Source organism: Notothenia coriiceps, unplaced genomic scaffold (genome assembly GCF_000735185.1).
Source record: "Notothenia coriiceps isolate Sejong01 unplaced genomic scaffold, NC01 NC01_scaffold00036553, whole genome shotgun sequence".
In the NCBI taxonomy this organism is placed as follows: domain Eukaryota; kingdom Metazoa; phylum Chordata; class Actinopteri; order Perciformes; family Nototheniidae; genus Notothenia; species Notothenia coriiceps.
The window spans coordinates 155,426-170,495 of NW_011369254.1; the positions used below are offsets into that span (position 1 = coordinate 155,426).

The 15,070-nt window shown below is 40.3% G+C and overlaps 1 protein-coding gene across 1 annotated transcript in view; it reads right to left on the reverse strand.

Annotated features, from left to right (window-relative positions):
- The window catches only part of ush2a (Usher syndrome 2A (autosomal recessive, mild)), a 166,447-nt gene that overhangs the window by 90,171 nt on the left and 61,206 nt on the right, over positions 1 to 15,070 (reverse strand). Inside the window, exons 30-42 of the mRNA XM_010792799.1 lie at positions 14,330 to 14,460; positions 10,459 to 10,585; positions 9,980 to 10,081; positions 9,258 to 9,446; positions 8,363 to 8,493; positions 7,972 to 8,251; positions 7,355 to 7,579; positions 6,719 to 6,799; positions 4,841 to 5,029; positions 3,275 to 3,415; positions 2,217 to 2,292; positions 1,358 to 1,443; positions 82 to 241 (exon numbers count right to left, since the gene is read on the reverse strand). Coding sequence (XP_010791101.1) covers positions 82 to 241; positions 1,358 to 1,443; positions 2,217 to 2,292; positions 3,275 to 3,415; positions 4,841 to 5,029; positions 6,719 to 6,799; positions 7,355 to 7,579; positions 7,972 to 8,251; positions 8,363 to 8,493; positions 9,258 to 9,446; positions 9,980 to 10,081; positions 10,459 to 10,585; positions 14,330 to 14,460 — 1,918 coding nt within the window. The remainder of the gene's footprint in view (positions 1 to 81; positions 242 to 1,357; positions 1,444 to 2,216; positions 2,293 to 3,274; positions 3,416 to 4,840; positions 5,030 to 6,718; positions 6,800 to 7,354; positions 7,580 to 7,971; positions 8,252 to 8,362; positions 8,494 to 9,257; positions 9,447 to 9,979; positions 10,082 to 10,458; positions 10,586 to 14,329; positions 14,461 to 15,070) is intronic.

Sequence of the window (15,070 nt, forward strand, 5' to 3'; positions counted from 1 at the left end):
TGAGTGTGTGTGTGTGTGTGTGTGTGTGTGTGTGTGTGTGTGTGTGTGTGTGTGTGTGTGTGTGTGTGTGTGAGTTCTTACTCCACCAGAATTGTCCGTGAGTCAAGCAGGGTGAGCGTTGGTGCATGTAGCGGCCCTGGAGGAAGCTGAGAGGTCAGCATTGTAACTTGGGAACTGTTGGTGCAGCCCGCTGAAGTGCATGCACTCAGTACCAAGACATGGGTGGAATACACACCGAGACCTGAAACACACACCCACACATACACCAAATCAGCAAGATATAGAGAGGAATACAAATATGTTCAAACATTATGACGGCACAGTAAAGTCTAAGGCTGAAAAACCTAAATCATAAACTAAGTTACCTAAATATATGGAGAAGATTGACCATCAACCCCTTATTCTGTCTGTCGTTTACAGAAGAATTCATCTGTATACCCACTTTTAGCTCAGTGTCTTAATCATTGTTTCTCTTTCAGTGTTCATCTTTGCCTCACAACTCTTCTCCATCTGTCCGTCTCACTGTGGCAATCTCCCTCTCTGTAACACGATCTATTCTTGCACATACTGTATAATTACTACGTCCATAATCCTTCCAATCACTGCGAACATCAGACACTCGGCATTATTAACCCAGCATGGATGATATATGCTCTCATGCATTCATTAACTTACAGAGACACACACATACACTTTTGGGCAGTGTGATGTTTTGCTGAGTGTGTGTGTGCATGTAAAATCAAAAAGAGTCGTAATCTATTCTGCTCATATAAAATGCCATTCAGGATAACTCTTGTGTGTTTGTGAGTCCTCGTACATCCCTGCACACGTTAAGTCTGCATACGTTTCACTCAGAGTGTGTCTTGTATATGCCTATGTGTGTTTTTGTGTCACATTGTGTGTGTGTCTATTCAAAACTGGTGCAGCGCTCCAGTCTCAGCGGAGTGACATGTGTTTCATACCTTCTGTAAGACTCTTTAATGAAAGCTTTCAAAGCATACTGTGTGTATGCATGTGTGCTAATGTTTAGTGTTCTTTGTTTCTCCGCTGCTTCATTTTCACGCGTGTGTGTCTGTGTGTGAGTGTTTAGCGCTCTTTTTCAAAGTGCTATTCCCTTGGTAAGGACTGGGATACTCTTTCCTCTTTCAAATGCTAATCCCCCACTCCATTTTTCTTTTCTTCGCTCTTCCCGTTCTCTTCACACCGAGCCGCCATCCTCCCACAGTCACATCTACGCTCTGACACACACACACACACACACACACACACACACACACACACACACACACACACACACACACACACACACACACACACACACACACACACACACACACACACACTCTCTCCTCTTTACCAGTGATGTCTTGTTGTTGTTCTTTCCCCCTGTAGACCATGTGGCTGTTGTGATAGAGAAGGTACTCCGTAATGACTCCATTGGGTCTGTTTTTAGAACAAATATTGTTACTATTATTATAATATCATTATGTTATATTTAACGTCTTATTTTTTCATGTTAAACTCTCTATTGTGTTCTATTAAGGCATCTTTAATAAACGTTAAAATAATATACGTGCCATATGAAAGGAGAAGCACTCCTTTTTAAACACTTAAAGGTGGGGTAGGTAAGTTTGAGAAACCGGCTCGAGATACACTTTTTGTTATGTTCCATGGAATGCTCTTAACATCCCGATAGCAATGAATATCTGAAGTGCTTTGACAAAAAATCCATAAAAAAATGTCATCAGTGGAAGCCGTGGCGCTGTAAAAAGCACGACCAATCAGCCGGCCCGGCTAAAATAACTGGATGGCCTAGCTGCCTGTCAGCCTTCCATCTGTGCACTAACTTATCTCGTGCCCTCATTGGTCATGTGCGCGTTCGTCTGTGTTGGAGGAGGGGCTCTGTAAGGAAGTGGCAGATTTTTTTCGGTTGTGTATTTTCAAATTCTAGCGCACTCAAGCTGGTTTCTCCAAAATTACCTACCCCACCTTTAACCCTTTACAACATACTTTTTAAACGTCATCATTTACTGCTGTCTTTTGTATTTCCTTCGAGTAGAATGTCAGAAATATACAAAAGTTGTCTATAAGTGAAAGCCTAATGACAAAGAATTTTTGGTGTACTTACAACTTTCACTTTAACAACATAACGCTCACTAACAAAAGAAGTGGTTTGGTTTTGAGAAGAGTAGGTGAGAGTGTGTACTTTGTATTACCTTGTTGGAGGTTCCCAGGTTATATAGAGGGACGAGGGGGAGGAGTCTGCAGCCGGGGGAGAGACGGCATCTGGAGCTGAAATTGTAGGAAAATTGTAATATTTGTTTATGAAAGAGCCGATCAGCACACATATACTGGTTGATAGAAGCAGAAGGGAGCGTATGAAATACACTATGGCGAATCACAATTTTATAAAGGGTATTTATACAGCTGTGGCATCTGATGTTAATATCTTCTACAATATATGAATCTTAGCTCAATCTTCATTTCATTTCACATGATGCTTGACATTGACCCAGTTTGGAATAACAGTTCAAAAATCAGCTGGAGAAGAAAACTTGACATGATGGTCCTTGATACTAATAAAGAAGGTGAACTAAATGTTCCCGTGCTGACAGAGACGTGTTTCTACATGAGGTTTTGTGAGTTTGAAATATAGTTCTTTAGAGAAACAGTTATTAATAAGTTCTTTTTCTTCACTTTCCCTAACATGGTTCAGTGTCTTAACTCTGCGCTCAGTGAGAATCAATACAGTAATCGTTTTTTTTTCTTCTTTTACTTCAGATTGATTTTTGCCGTCTCTGCACTGACCCCTGCCGTCACATTATCTCCCCAACAAGGCCAGTTAGTGCAACACAGATTAATGTGGCGACCAACATATGAAGAAATATCTTTCCTCCACTTTTTCTTTCCTTATGTATGTAATCATCCCACTATGACCTCCCAGATGAGAAACATGTTACTTTTTACAATCTGCCTATGACTCAATTTCTATGCACTTCATTCTCTTATCTTTTTGCGACCTGCCCTATCCAGCCGTGTAACTTCTTTATTTTCTCCCTTCCCTGTTTCTGTTTATTCCAGTATGACTTCTCCCTATATCTTGTCTTCCTAAAATCTAAAGAGCACCGAGGAGACAGTGGCATTCTGTTTATGTGGGTCCAGATGTAGAAACAGTGAAACATTAATGCTATGGTAAGGGATAGAAAAAAAAATATATATATATGTTGCTTGGTGTATGGATGTGTGTGTGTGTGTTTGTGCATTACAGGCTTACCTTCCTCCGGGGTTGTCAGGCTCAATCTCAAATCATTTTCTTCATCATTGTCATCATGAAGACTCTCAGTGCAGCCAACGGGACTACAGGCACTAACAGTGACAAAGTATCGAGTGGATGGAGTGAGACCCCGCAGGACACCTGGAAAGGGAACTTTGCTTAAAAAAGACAACTCTGACGGACACCAATTATATTTTGAGAACTCAGACTACTGAAGCCTCATGTAAGCTTTCATTTGACTTGTGCGCTGTGAGTGCATTTTTGTGATGTACGTACATATGTGACACGTATATTAAGCTATACCTGAAAAAATGTGAACCAATCCCTTCACAACCCTTTGTCCCGAACCCAAATGTAGCTTGGTTGCATGCCTTTTACTGTCCTCTTTGTGTGTTAAAACGTTCCTAAAGTATGTATCAATCTTCTTCAAGAGTGCAATTGAAATGCTTTTCATGTCTCTATGTCACTGTTGCTAAGCAAACTTTCTGGACTTGGCACACAAGGCGAGTCTATTCTAATTGTTAAGCTTGAGTTGTCTCTCTCTGATGTTTTTTGTCCTAGCCGTCTGCCCTTTCCACTCCTTTCCGTATTTCTTAAGTCACTCCCTTCTCCTCCCCCTCTGTGTCCAGTCACCCTGTACGTGTCTCTCTTCTTTCTCTCTCTGTTACCTATGTCTTTTAATTCAATTAAGGGCCAGGGCCCCACTCCGCTGCCATTACACCCTCATTTGCTTTCTGTGTTTTTTAGCCGTTGGTGTAATTCCGCAGTCAGGTGTCGAGGCCATCATAAATTAACAAGAAGCCTTATCACGGTGGACTTAATGTCTGGCGAAGAGAGAGGGAGGGAGTGGGGAGCACCGAGAGAGACACTGAGAAAGACGGAGACAGAGAGCTCATCTTCATATTTGCCTAGAGACATGGTGGAGTGGATGAGAGGAGGGACGAATAGCAGCGGCGGACGCAGACATCATCATCATCATAAAAGATGAAGTGAGGAAAGATCGAAAAGTGAGCAACAGAGAGGGAGAGAGAGAGAGAAAAAGAGCAACGCCAGGGTATGACATCATTGGGGTAGTCCTGAGTGTCTTGTTCCAAATGGAGACCGTCTCTTAAAGCTGGGGACTTGCCAAGGAGACATTAACAGGGTTGCCATGGACAGCATTGGTGTGTGTGTGTGTGTGTGTGTGTGTGTGTGTGTGTGTGTGTGTGTGTGTGTGTGTGAAAGACAGACAGACAGAAAGTGAGTGGAATAGCAGTGTGAATATGTTTTCACTAAGGGCCAAAAGGCCCTTACATGTCTTACTAGAGGGAGGCAGGAAACCAGCTACAATAAGTTTAACCAGTCAAGTTGAATGTATTGTAAATTATCCAGGTGTCACAGTGATGCCACTTGTTTTGTTTGTTAGTTGTGCTTGCCTGGTTCTTGTTAAGCCAATTCCAGTTATCCAGAAATAGACCAAGCTCTCTTTTTATGCATTCCTTGATCCATACTTCAACTGAATGTATATGTTTAATACACAATGGACTGCATGTCAAAATATGTTAGACATGTTTTTTTATGTTTTACCTGTGTAATTTCCATTAGCCAGGTATTCGGCTCTGACAGGCGGCACTTCTGGCTGATCTCTATTGTAGGCATTCAACTCATATCTGTCAATCAGGCCTCTGATGTCCCCAGTGGGTGGCGCCCAGCTCACCTTGGCAGTGAAGCCATTCAGGCTGTGCACAGAGGTAGGAGGTGGAACAGACCTAGGTACTAGAAAAAAAGAGAGGGGGCAAAATGATTAAAGATGAGAGAAAACAGAAGAGAGGAAATCTGTTGATCATGACAGGGGGAAAAGAGACAAACAGCTATAAGCAGTAGAATACATACATTTAAAATTAGCAGTACATGATAAAACAAGAAAGAGAATCAAATACAACTATAAATGTATTAGCTCAGGTAGAACTTCTGTCAAGATAAATATAAATCCAATAAAAACAAAAAGGAAAATATAAACGAGAAAAAGCAAAACAACAGATCGAGAGCACGTGAGGTTAAAGAAAAAGAACCCCCGTCTCCATGTGTTTTAATAGGCCCAGTAAATCACACCTCACCATTAGCATAAATACTATTTATGAGAGTAGTAACTTTTTCAGCACTGATTTAATACAGCCAGCCATTCATTCTGGGCTATATTTCACAGCAATCAGCCTCCCTCCTTCTCTGAAGCACTCTTCTTCTTTCTGTCTCTGACACCCTCAGTAGGTAAGGATGATCCAGCTTCTCCCCCCTCCCCGTCACTTCCTATCTGTCTATCTCACCACTTTATTTCCTTCGATATTTTGTTGCATCCGTTTCCATTACATCTAAATGTTTATGCTTACAGATTCACGTTATTTTTTCTTATTTCTACTCTTCTTGCTTTCCTTCCTTCTCTTTCCTCCTACTTTTGGACTCTCCCTACATCCTCTCTCCTCCCATCTTTCCTCTCGGCCCTTGTCCTCCATCCTCCTCTTTTCCTCTCAGTTCTTAATGTTTTTAGCACTTCCTCCCTCACTCTCCTCATTCCTCTCTATGGTCATAGCATGGTATGCTGAGACCTACCAGTGTATCGTTCACTACTAACGAGCAGCTTTATATTACACAAGGGACCACACAGGCCATTCTGGGTTAACAGCCTTTTACTGGGATGCCCTTTATAGAGGCTTTATCAATCTCTCATAGCGTCAGGCACATGTAATATCACGGGCTTTGGATTAGTCTCACATACTGTACAACATAGTTATGGTTTTACATCCAGGATCTCCTAAGAACAAAAATAAACACTATAGCAACAGGAGGGCATTCTAAGAGCACAGCTTTTAACTACAAAAGGATAAATACTCTATCTACCACCGTTATTGAAATCAAACACATTTTTGTGTATTCTGGTGTGATTCGTAAATGCTGAAACATAAATGGGTTTTTCTTTCGCTATACTGCTACACACTTCTACCAAGGTTCATTACAATAAGGCCTGAGTGTTTCTGTATTCTACTGACAAACAAATAGTCAAACAAAAACAATCTATAGAAAAACAAAACCTTGTGTTTACTTTTGACAAAGGTGCCAAAATGCATCTGAATTCAATGCTCCAATAAAAGTCAATCAGGGTAAGTCATATTTGTTAGTAACTTATAAATGAATGTTTTTGCAAGACAGCACTTTGAAGAAACACACAAATCATGCACACACTGCATGCTGATGGCGGAGGATTTTAAATACTAATGGGCCTCATCATAAGGCCTCCCTCCCTCACACTATTAGAGTGAATCAGATCATAGATAGAGCGAAGATAGAAAGAAACATTGATACTGTAGAAGATACTGTGTACAATGTGTTCGGCACTGTAATGACATCATCAAGCCGGCTTCAAGTATTGGTGTAAAGTACACAGACACCAAAAGATGAGAGATATTTTACCTTTGCTTCGGCTGCGTCCCCTGTGCCAAGGTCCTGCTGCCCAGCCTCCTGCAGCCAAGGCCACTATCCTGTAGAGGTACTCTGGGAACGGCAGGGGGAGAAACACATTGATTACATAAAGAGAAAATGCATTTGAAAGATAAATGCACAAAAAAGAATCACATGGTGTCTGTTTCAACTAAAATCAAAGTTGTATTTACTTTTTAATATTTACTTGCACTATATTTTTCAGTTTTTCTGTATTATTGTGTTGCACTGTTGTAGGAGCCTGTGACCTAAGATTGTCATCGACATAACTACTCTGTATGTTCGTATGACAAATAAAGAACCTTGACCTTGAACCTAATGATTGTCAAATGGATCCCAGGGTAATGATAACAAGTCAAAGTTGACAATGTGTTTATAAATACAACTCTGAAAGATATATTTAAATTATTTGTTCTGAACCATGAACAAAAAAAGATGGATAGAGAAAATGACAGGTAATATATATTTGATTAATATATGTTATATACAATTTATAATATATTCAGTAGTTATGAATACTTCTAAGAATGTATGTTGTCTTTTAAACATTGACAATGTGCAAGAGTTTCTGTCCTTGTAGTTATGTAAATGTACAGTGTGGAGCATTACCAGTGAAAGGCTGAAGGTTATGATCTATGGCTTGTGTTTTCCTCCCACTGTACACCAACACTGAATCATTTCCTCTGCAGTTGTACCCGCTCTCACTGTTGGGACAGCCGTCTAAGTAGACTCTTACAGAGCGCCGGGAGGCGACAGAGAGGTTAACACTTTGACTGACAGGAGGGTTTGTTTCATCACTGCGTACGGCGAGACCCCTGATGCAACCTCCCAGGCCTATCACAGTGGAAAGGAAAAGAGAAAAATAAAAGAACAGAGAATAGTAAGGAGGTGTTGGAATCTCTGAAAACGTTGTAAAATACTTGTTAAATAATAAATACCGTCCTCCACTTGAATATCAACAAGTTGAATTAGTCATGCACTTTACATTGAATGCTGCCCTGAATTGTTACAATCAAGGCAAACACGATCTGCAAAAACCTTAACTCTCAGTTGTTTACATTCATAGAAGAAAACCCAACAGGAGCCCACAAACAGGTTCATGTCATGTTTGATCAGTTTAGCTGCACAGAAGTATACTGCAGCAACCACAACCAAATGAATTGGTGCTTGGTCATCACCTGCCCTTCAGAGAGTCTAAAGGTACAGATAATACCGTACGCTCTCACCATGTTTGTGACTTCGACTGTCAAGAGCCGGGTGTATAAGCTCCCTGGGCACGCCCCCCAAATATAATGGGGAGTCCACTCTCAGCCTCAGTGCTCCTCCCACTCCCCTCGTCTCCTCTGCCCAGTCATTGACTGCAGCAGAAAGGAGCGGGCCATGTTTTGCCAATGAAAACTGTTTCCAGTCTCCATCGCAGTAACTCAGCCCCACCCACATGCTGAGTTCAGTCACGTGATCTTCAGACGAAAGAATTAAGGAAAGTATTCCGGCTTCTAGCTCCACCTAAAAGAAAAGCACCAATAAAAAAAAAATAACAAGCTTAAGTCATGTATTTCTCAAGTTCTATTTAAGTATTCAATCAACAATCATCTAAAATGTGTCTTTGTTTCATACCAGCATGTAGTCTTCAGTTTGTGTGTTGTATGTAAAGAGCAGAAGTGCATTGAGCTGGTCCGTTCTGAAATCCATAGAAATGTCAAAGTCCTGCCCTCCACTGAAAACATCTCTGTCCATTTCCAGGTAACCTGAAACAAAGAGGAATACTTGCCAGCTCCAGTACATGCCAATGTATTACGAGGCTAGAGGTTAAAGAAAGAAAGCAACGTCTTCCGCTATACAGGAGACCAATACAATTTTAGTCACAATTAAACTGTATGACATGTTTTTAGTTAAAATCTATTTTTTCATATTTTCAAGAGTGACAGACACATTAAATACAGATAAACAGGACCATGTACAAAGCGATAATGGAATAAAGTACACGGATGAACCTGATCTTTCACACAGAGACCAATTAACTTATCATCATCATATTTATCAACATGAAACAACAACCTCATTATCACCAACACGACAGCAAGCATCTTATTAAGATGCAGTGTTGCCAGTGTATTAGAGACACCAAATCCACTTAAAGCTGCAATCCAACACAGCTTTCTAATGAAAAGTCACTCGGTGCTAATACCCTGTTGTAGGTTGTCATGCCCCAAAATTAGAGTATGAAGTATTGTGACAAACTGTAGGTTATGGTTTCTTTCTTTCTTTATTTTATTTTACTATATGTATGTGTTTGCCTGTCCTTGTTTGTCTACCCTCCCTCATACTGTAAAGCATCTTTGAGTTGTGAAAAGCGCTATATAAATAAAATGTATTATTATTATTATTTCTTAATTGGCATAAATGTTTGTGGGAAATGGTTATGTTGGCGTGCATTGTCCTTGTGAATCAAGTAAATGAACAGAAATCATCAAAAAAACATTTTCAGTATGTTATCAACAAAGGATCCTACCATGACCTAGAAAATGGGCTCCCTCCACAGTTTGAATAGGGCATCCCTCCCAGCTTTCATACACTGACTCCTTATTTGTGGCTTTTGCCCAGTCCAGAGATTTCCAATCCTCTGAGGGGCCGTCAGTCATCTTAAAACTCACGTCTCTAAGGCAACCAGAGAAACCCTGTCGCACTAGCCGAGCATCACCTTGTGGGACGGACAAGAATACATGAAAAACACTTCAAAGGTTTCACTCCATGCGTTCATACAGCTTTAGGTTAAACATTTTGTGTTTCAGTTGTCAGTGGCAATTTCCCAATGCTTATAATGCAAATGAATGTGGTGAAGCATAAGAGCCTGGATAAGATAATGACGGCACATTGAATAAAGACAGTAAGTTGTTCTCAAAGTTGTGGGACTGGCCCTCAACCAGGTGACTTTTAAAAAAAAATAACTCCTTCCTGTATACACCGTTTGACTTTTGATATCCCAAGGCGGCCAACATTTTAGGAGGATACATAACTCCTTTGTTATTGAGGGATTCAGCTCTAGGGCTTATAGAAAGAAGTTGAGCACATTTTAGCTAAATTCTATTTCTTCCTTGGAGAGCGATTAACATAAATAGAAATACATTCAAAAGCCAAACCAAGTTAAAAGTTTAACAAACTTCTCTTAATATTATAATTGAAACACACTAACACATTATAACAATGAAATGGAGTGTTTGACAATGGACGTACCTGAATCCTCCCTTAACAAAGTAAAGTCTTCAGGTAGCCCACCGATGAACATCCCTGTGTTTTCCCCAATAATGGTGCTGCCGCTGGACGCTGACGCACTTCCTGTTGGGGAAAGTGTTGAGTTCAGGGAGGATAGGTTAAAAACAATCTGATTTACCCATATAGAAAGAAATTGAATAAGATATCTGAGAATAACGGAGGGGCATGAGCTGTGTTTCTGTGTGTGTGAAGCTGTATTTTTCTCATTAGACACAGAGTGGCTGGGATTAACCTTTCTAATACCTCCATGCAGCACGGGGTGGATTTACATAAATAGAAACACACGTACAAACATACGTACATACAAGATCTCACACTATACACATCCAAGCAGAGGATCTCAACCTAGCATGTATACTGTAGATAAGCAAAAATGCATTTACACTCCCACTCACAGAGCAGATACACACAGTGGTCAGTATGAATATGAGAAGAGTTACCTCTGTATTGATTGTTTACAACGATTGTTCCCACGGCCCCTCGCCTTGTTGCTATGATGCTGTGCCATTGTCCATCATTGTAGCGGCGCCCCCCATCACCATGTACACTCACAGCCACCGCAGAGCCCTACACACACACACACACGCAAGATTTAAACACATTTACGTTTATGGTATGTGAAGACATCCTCTGACCATTGGTCTTACAGTTGTCTAAAGTAAATATATGACCTCTGGTGCAAAAGAGAACAAGTTTTAAATCACAGTCCAATCAAACAAGCTCACTTTGTAACATTACAAATGATCCCTTCTTTTACCCCTCTGTTGTGTGAACAAGGTTAGACATTAAGGATCGATGACACACATCAAACACCACCCTCAAAAGGACACCAACATGCACATATAATCATCAAAGTGTTGTTACAGGACTTTTTGCTACCTATTAAGTATGACATCATTGTTGTGATCAGCTTTTAGCAAGTAGGCTAAGACACAAGAGTAACGGGTATACACACACACTCACACAAACAACATATATCCACACACAGATACACACACAGTGATGAAGATTTAATGATGAGATCAATAAATGTATGAATGCCAGAGTATATCAGCCTTTGACATCTTTACAACCATTGCTAGACAGCTCTACTTAACAAGACAACATGGGAGGTGTGTCTCTCTATTGCTCTCTCTTTCTTTCTGTGTTACACATTCACACAAACACACACATCTGAATCCATTGTCTGAGAGACTCTGGCAATGGAAGCAACTAACATTTAACTCTCGGAATCTACCACCAAAGTGCCATTGAGTAAAAACATAATAACTGGACAAAAAACTAACAAACACAAACCAATTCAAGCAGACACAGACAAATTATTTAACAAGGACAGGTAAGTCACTTAATTTGCCTGGAAACATAGATCTTCCACTAAAGCCAGGTCACTCATGATGACGTGGTTTCAGGTCCTTAGCCTTCACTGGAGTTGCACAGCACTCAGCTAAGGTGCGTGTCCGCTGTTTTGACAAGGCCCCAATGCCCACTCTCTTTAATATACAGTCCCTGATACTGGAAACTGATGGGCACACACACTCTCACACAAACCAAATAAAAAGCACTTATCCAAAGTGCTGCCCCTGCGGATATTCCAGCCACACTTGGCATTCCGCAACAGAATGCGAGCATATATGGGTGTGAATCTGATGTATAAGGCCACGCTTAAGGTGCCAATGTGGTCAATCCTGGCAAAACCTTAGCAAAAACTCCAGAATCTGACAGGTGACTGGCAGTCTTTTCACGTTTAGGTTGTGACATATGCAATAAATTGAATAACCTTAAGGTACATTTTTGTATAGGGAACAGTAGATTGAAGTGGAGTTTGTCTTTTAAAAAGTTGGAGTGGGTCAAATAGAAATCCCTACAACAATTGACCAATAGAGGTATAGCCTCCAAAAGGGTATCAAAGTATTCACCAATCATATATATACATACGCATGCATACTCATACAGACTAATAGAAACATATATACATATACACAGATTAAAGGTGGGGTAGGTAATTTTGGGGAAACCAGCTCGAGTGTGCTAGAATTTGAAAATACACAGCCGGAAAAAATCTGCCACTTCCTTACAGAGCCCCTCCTCCAACACACACGAACGCGCACATGACCAATGAGGGCACGAGATAAGTTTGTGCACAGATTGAAGGCTGACAGGCAGGAAAGCCATCCAGTTATTTTAGCCGGGCCGGCTGATTGGTCGTGCTTTTTACAGTACTACGGCTTCCACAGAGGACATTTTTGTATGGATTTTTTTGTCAAAGCACTTACCTACCTCACCTTTAAGAGGTATAAAGTATAGAAATAAAAAGTTGGCACAACAATTAATATATAAAGACAGCAGTCTAAACACAATATTGGAGAGAGATGAGTGTAAGTCTAGACTATTAGCCTAGACTTCTAAACGGAATAATTAATATATAACAGCAGGCAGCTGTGCAAACGACAGTAAATGCAACGTTTAGGAGTGCTATTGAGGGGCTAAGATCTGGTTCATTTTCATAAATGTCAGTTTGCATGTTATCTGTTGTTGAAGATTACAATGTCTTCTCCTCGAAAAGGCACTGTCAGATTACATTATGGGTTTTTGACACTTGTCTTTTTACCAGCAAATGTATTTAACAGACAGTGACAGCTAACGAGTGAACCTGATGAGATCTACATGTGTAATCTAGTATCACAGCATGTGACAGACAATGTAGTTACCAGTTACTACTGACAACCAAGAGCCACTGGTCTATTAAACACCACTCACCTGCATCAATAGAGTGTGAACCGTTTGTGTGTGCGTCTGTGTTCCCACAATGTTAAATAGTTTGTGACACTAAGATGACTTAAATTCTTTGGTCTATCTCTTCAATGAGTGACAGCAAATGTCTTTGAGTGTCAATTTGTGTGTGTGTGTGTGTGTGTGTGTGTGTGTGTGTGTGTGTGTGTGTGTGTGTGTGTGTGTGTGTGTGTGTGTGTGTGTGTGTGTGTGTGTGTGTGTGGCAGATCACATGTGCACATATTTATGAGCATATCACTTTCCCGTGTCATGCTAAATTACCCCCCCTGCACTAGTAATCCCATTAAGGCTAGCTCAACAGGCTAATAGGGGGAAGTAATGGGCCCAGCTATATGTATCTAGGGGAACACTAATAAGCCGTGACACCACTCCCACTGTTAATTACCCCAAACTAGTCTAAACAAAGGAATCAACCCAGTTGGAGAAGACACATACGCTCCATCGCCCACGTAGCAGTACACGTAACCAGAGACACACACATTAGCACTGCAAGTCAACAAGAATCTTTTCGGTGACGTAAACTCCTCTCACACGCAGATACCTCCCATGGTAACATTTTGATGAGGGCTTTTTGATAATGAGAATTGGATAGTGATGAGGAAGGAAAGTGTGTTTGTGTGTGTTTGTTTGAGTGTGTAATTAGTTGGTGGCCTCATGGAAGTATGTGTAATCATCTCCCATCATCACTTTCATCATCTAAGTCGTTGACTCTTTAACCCCTCTACATGTGTCTGTATCGATGGATAAGGGAAGCAGGGATGAGTGTGTGTGTGTGTGTGTGTGTGTGTGTGTGTGTGTGTGTGTGTGTGTGTGTGTGTGTGTGTGTGTGTGTGTAAGGGTGCAAAGCTTAATTAGCTTGCAATTGGTATTCACGCGTGGTGACTGCAGGGAATGAGTTAATTGCAGTCCAATTCAAACGTTGACACACTTTCAAAGTTTTTTCCCCTCTCCCTGTCTCCCTGACAGAAACCAATGAGGGGCTACAGATCACATTTATTAGATGAGAGCAAGTGAGAGAAAATGGGAGAGAGACAGCGATAGAGAAAGGGGGAGAAGAGAGGAAGACAGAAAGACAGAGGTGGATCAGAATTTAAAAAAGAAAAAAAGACAAGTGAAGGTGAGTAAGTAAGTACAATTAGTAGAATCCAATAATAAAGGGATATATAAAAAATTGTGGGTGAAAAAAGATGCATAGATAGGTAAAACCAATATGGTAAATTGTTTACTAACAATAGCAGTATATCTACAAATAAATAATAGTTTATCATGTCCTTTTCTCAAATATGGCACTGTAAATGAAAGTACAATCAGGTGTGTGGGTTTTAATTATAGTCAAGCTGGATGGAGAATATGTGGAAGACCCTCAACAAAAAGTAAAAATAAGGAACACTCAAACAAAAAAATATAATTAATAATAATATGTAATAATAGTAATAAAACCAACAAATAAGAGCAATGCTTGTTTTTGACACCTGTCAGTCAGTTTCTTTGTGCTCACAATTGTAAATAAATGTTACATACCTGTGGATCAAACAAAAAGTAGGGAAGTCCATTTTTGAGCTGAATAGCGAGGAACTCTTCCTGACTTCCTGGAGAGAAGGCACAGAGCAGCAGGCCGTCTGGAGACTGAGTCTTGAAACTCAACCCAACACCTGATACAAAACGAGATAGAGAAAAGAGAAAGAGATGTATTTCATTCTTTAATTTCCCCATAGGATATAATTTAACAAAATTTTATCATACATATCCAATATTTAAAAAAATGCAAAATCACTTTTAAAAAGCCTTTTATCTCCACCTGAACCACTTGGGGGTTAGTTATACGTGTGTTAATTGACCCTGGATATCCCTATGTTAAACTGGACCATTGCAATATCATTACACAATGTTTACTGTCCAATCTTAAACGAGGCGAGATGTGTGAGATCTGCATCTAGGGCCTTTTACTATCCTCAAATGTTAAGCCATGTAAACCTTGAATCCAAAGGTGAAGGTAAACATGACATCATTTTACAATTTGCAGATACAGCCCAATTTGTTCTATTTCAAAATGCTATAAAGATTGTATAGAAAAATATAGCCACCAAATGGAAAACACATTTAAGTTACAAAGATTTAAGGAATATACTGAGCCGGCTAACTGACCAAATAAAGGAGTAACATCGTATTCCAATACAGCTGTCCTGCCTCTTTTGTTTTAAAGCATACTGTGAAATCAAAGCTTCGGCAATGTGGGAAATGTGTAGGTTTCCCTCTAACACA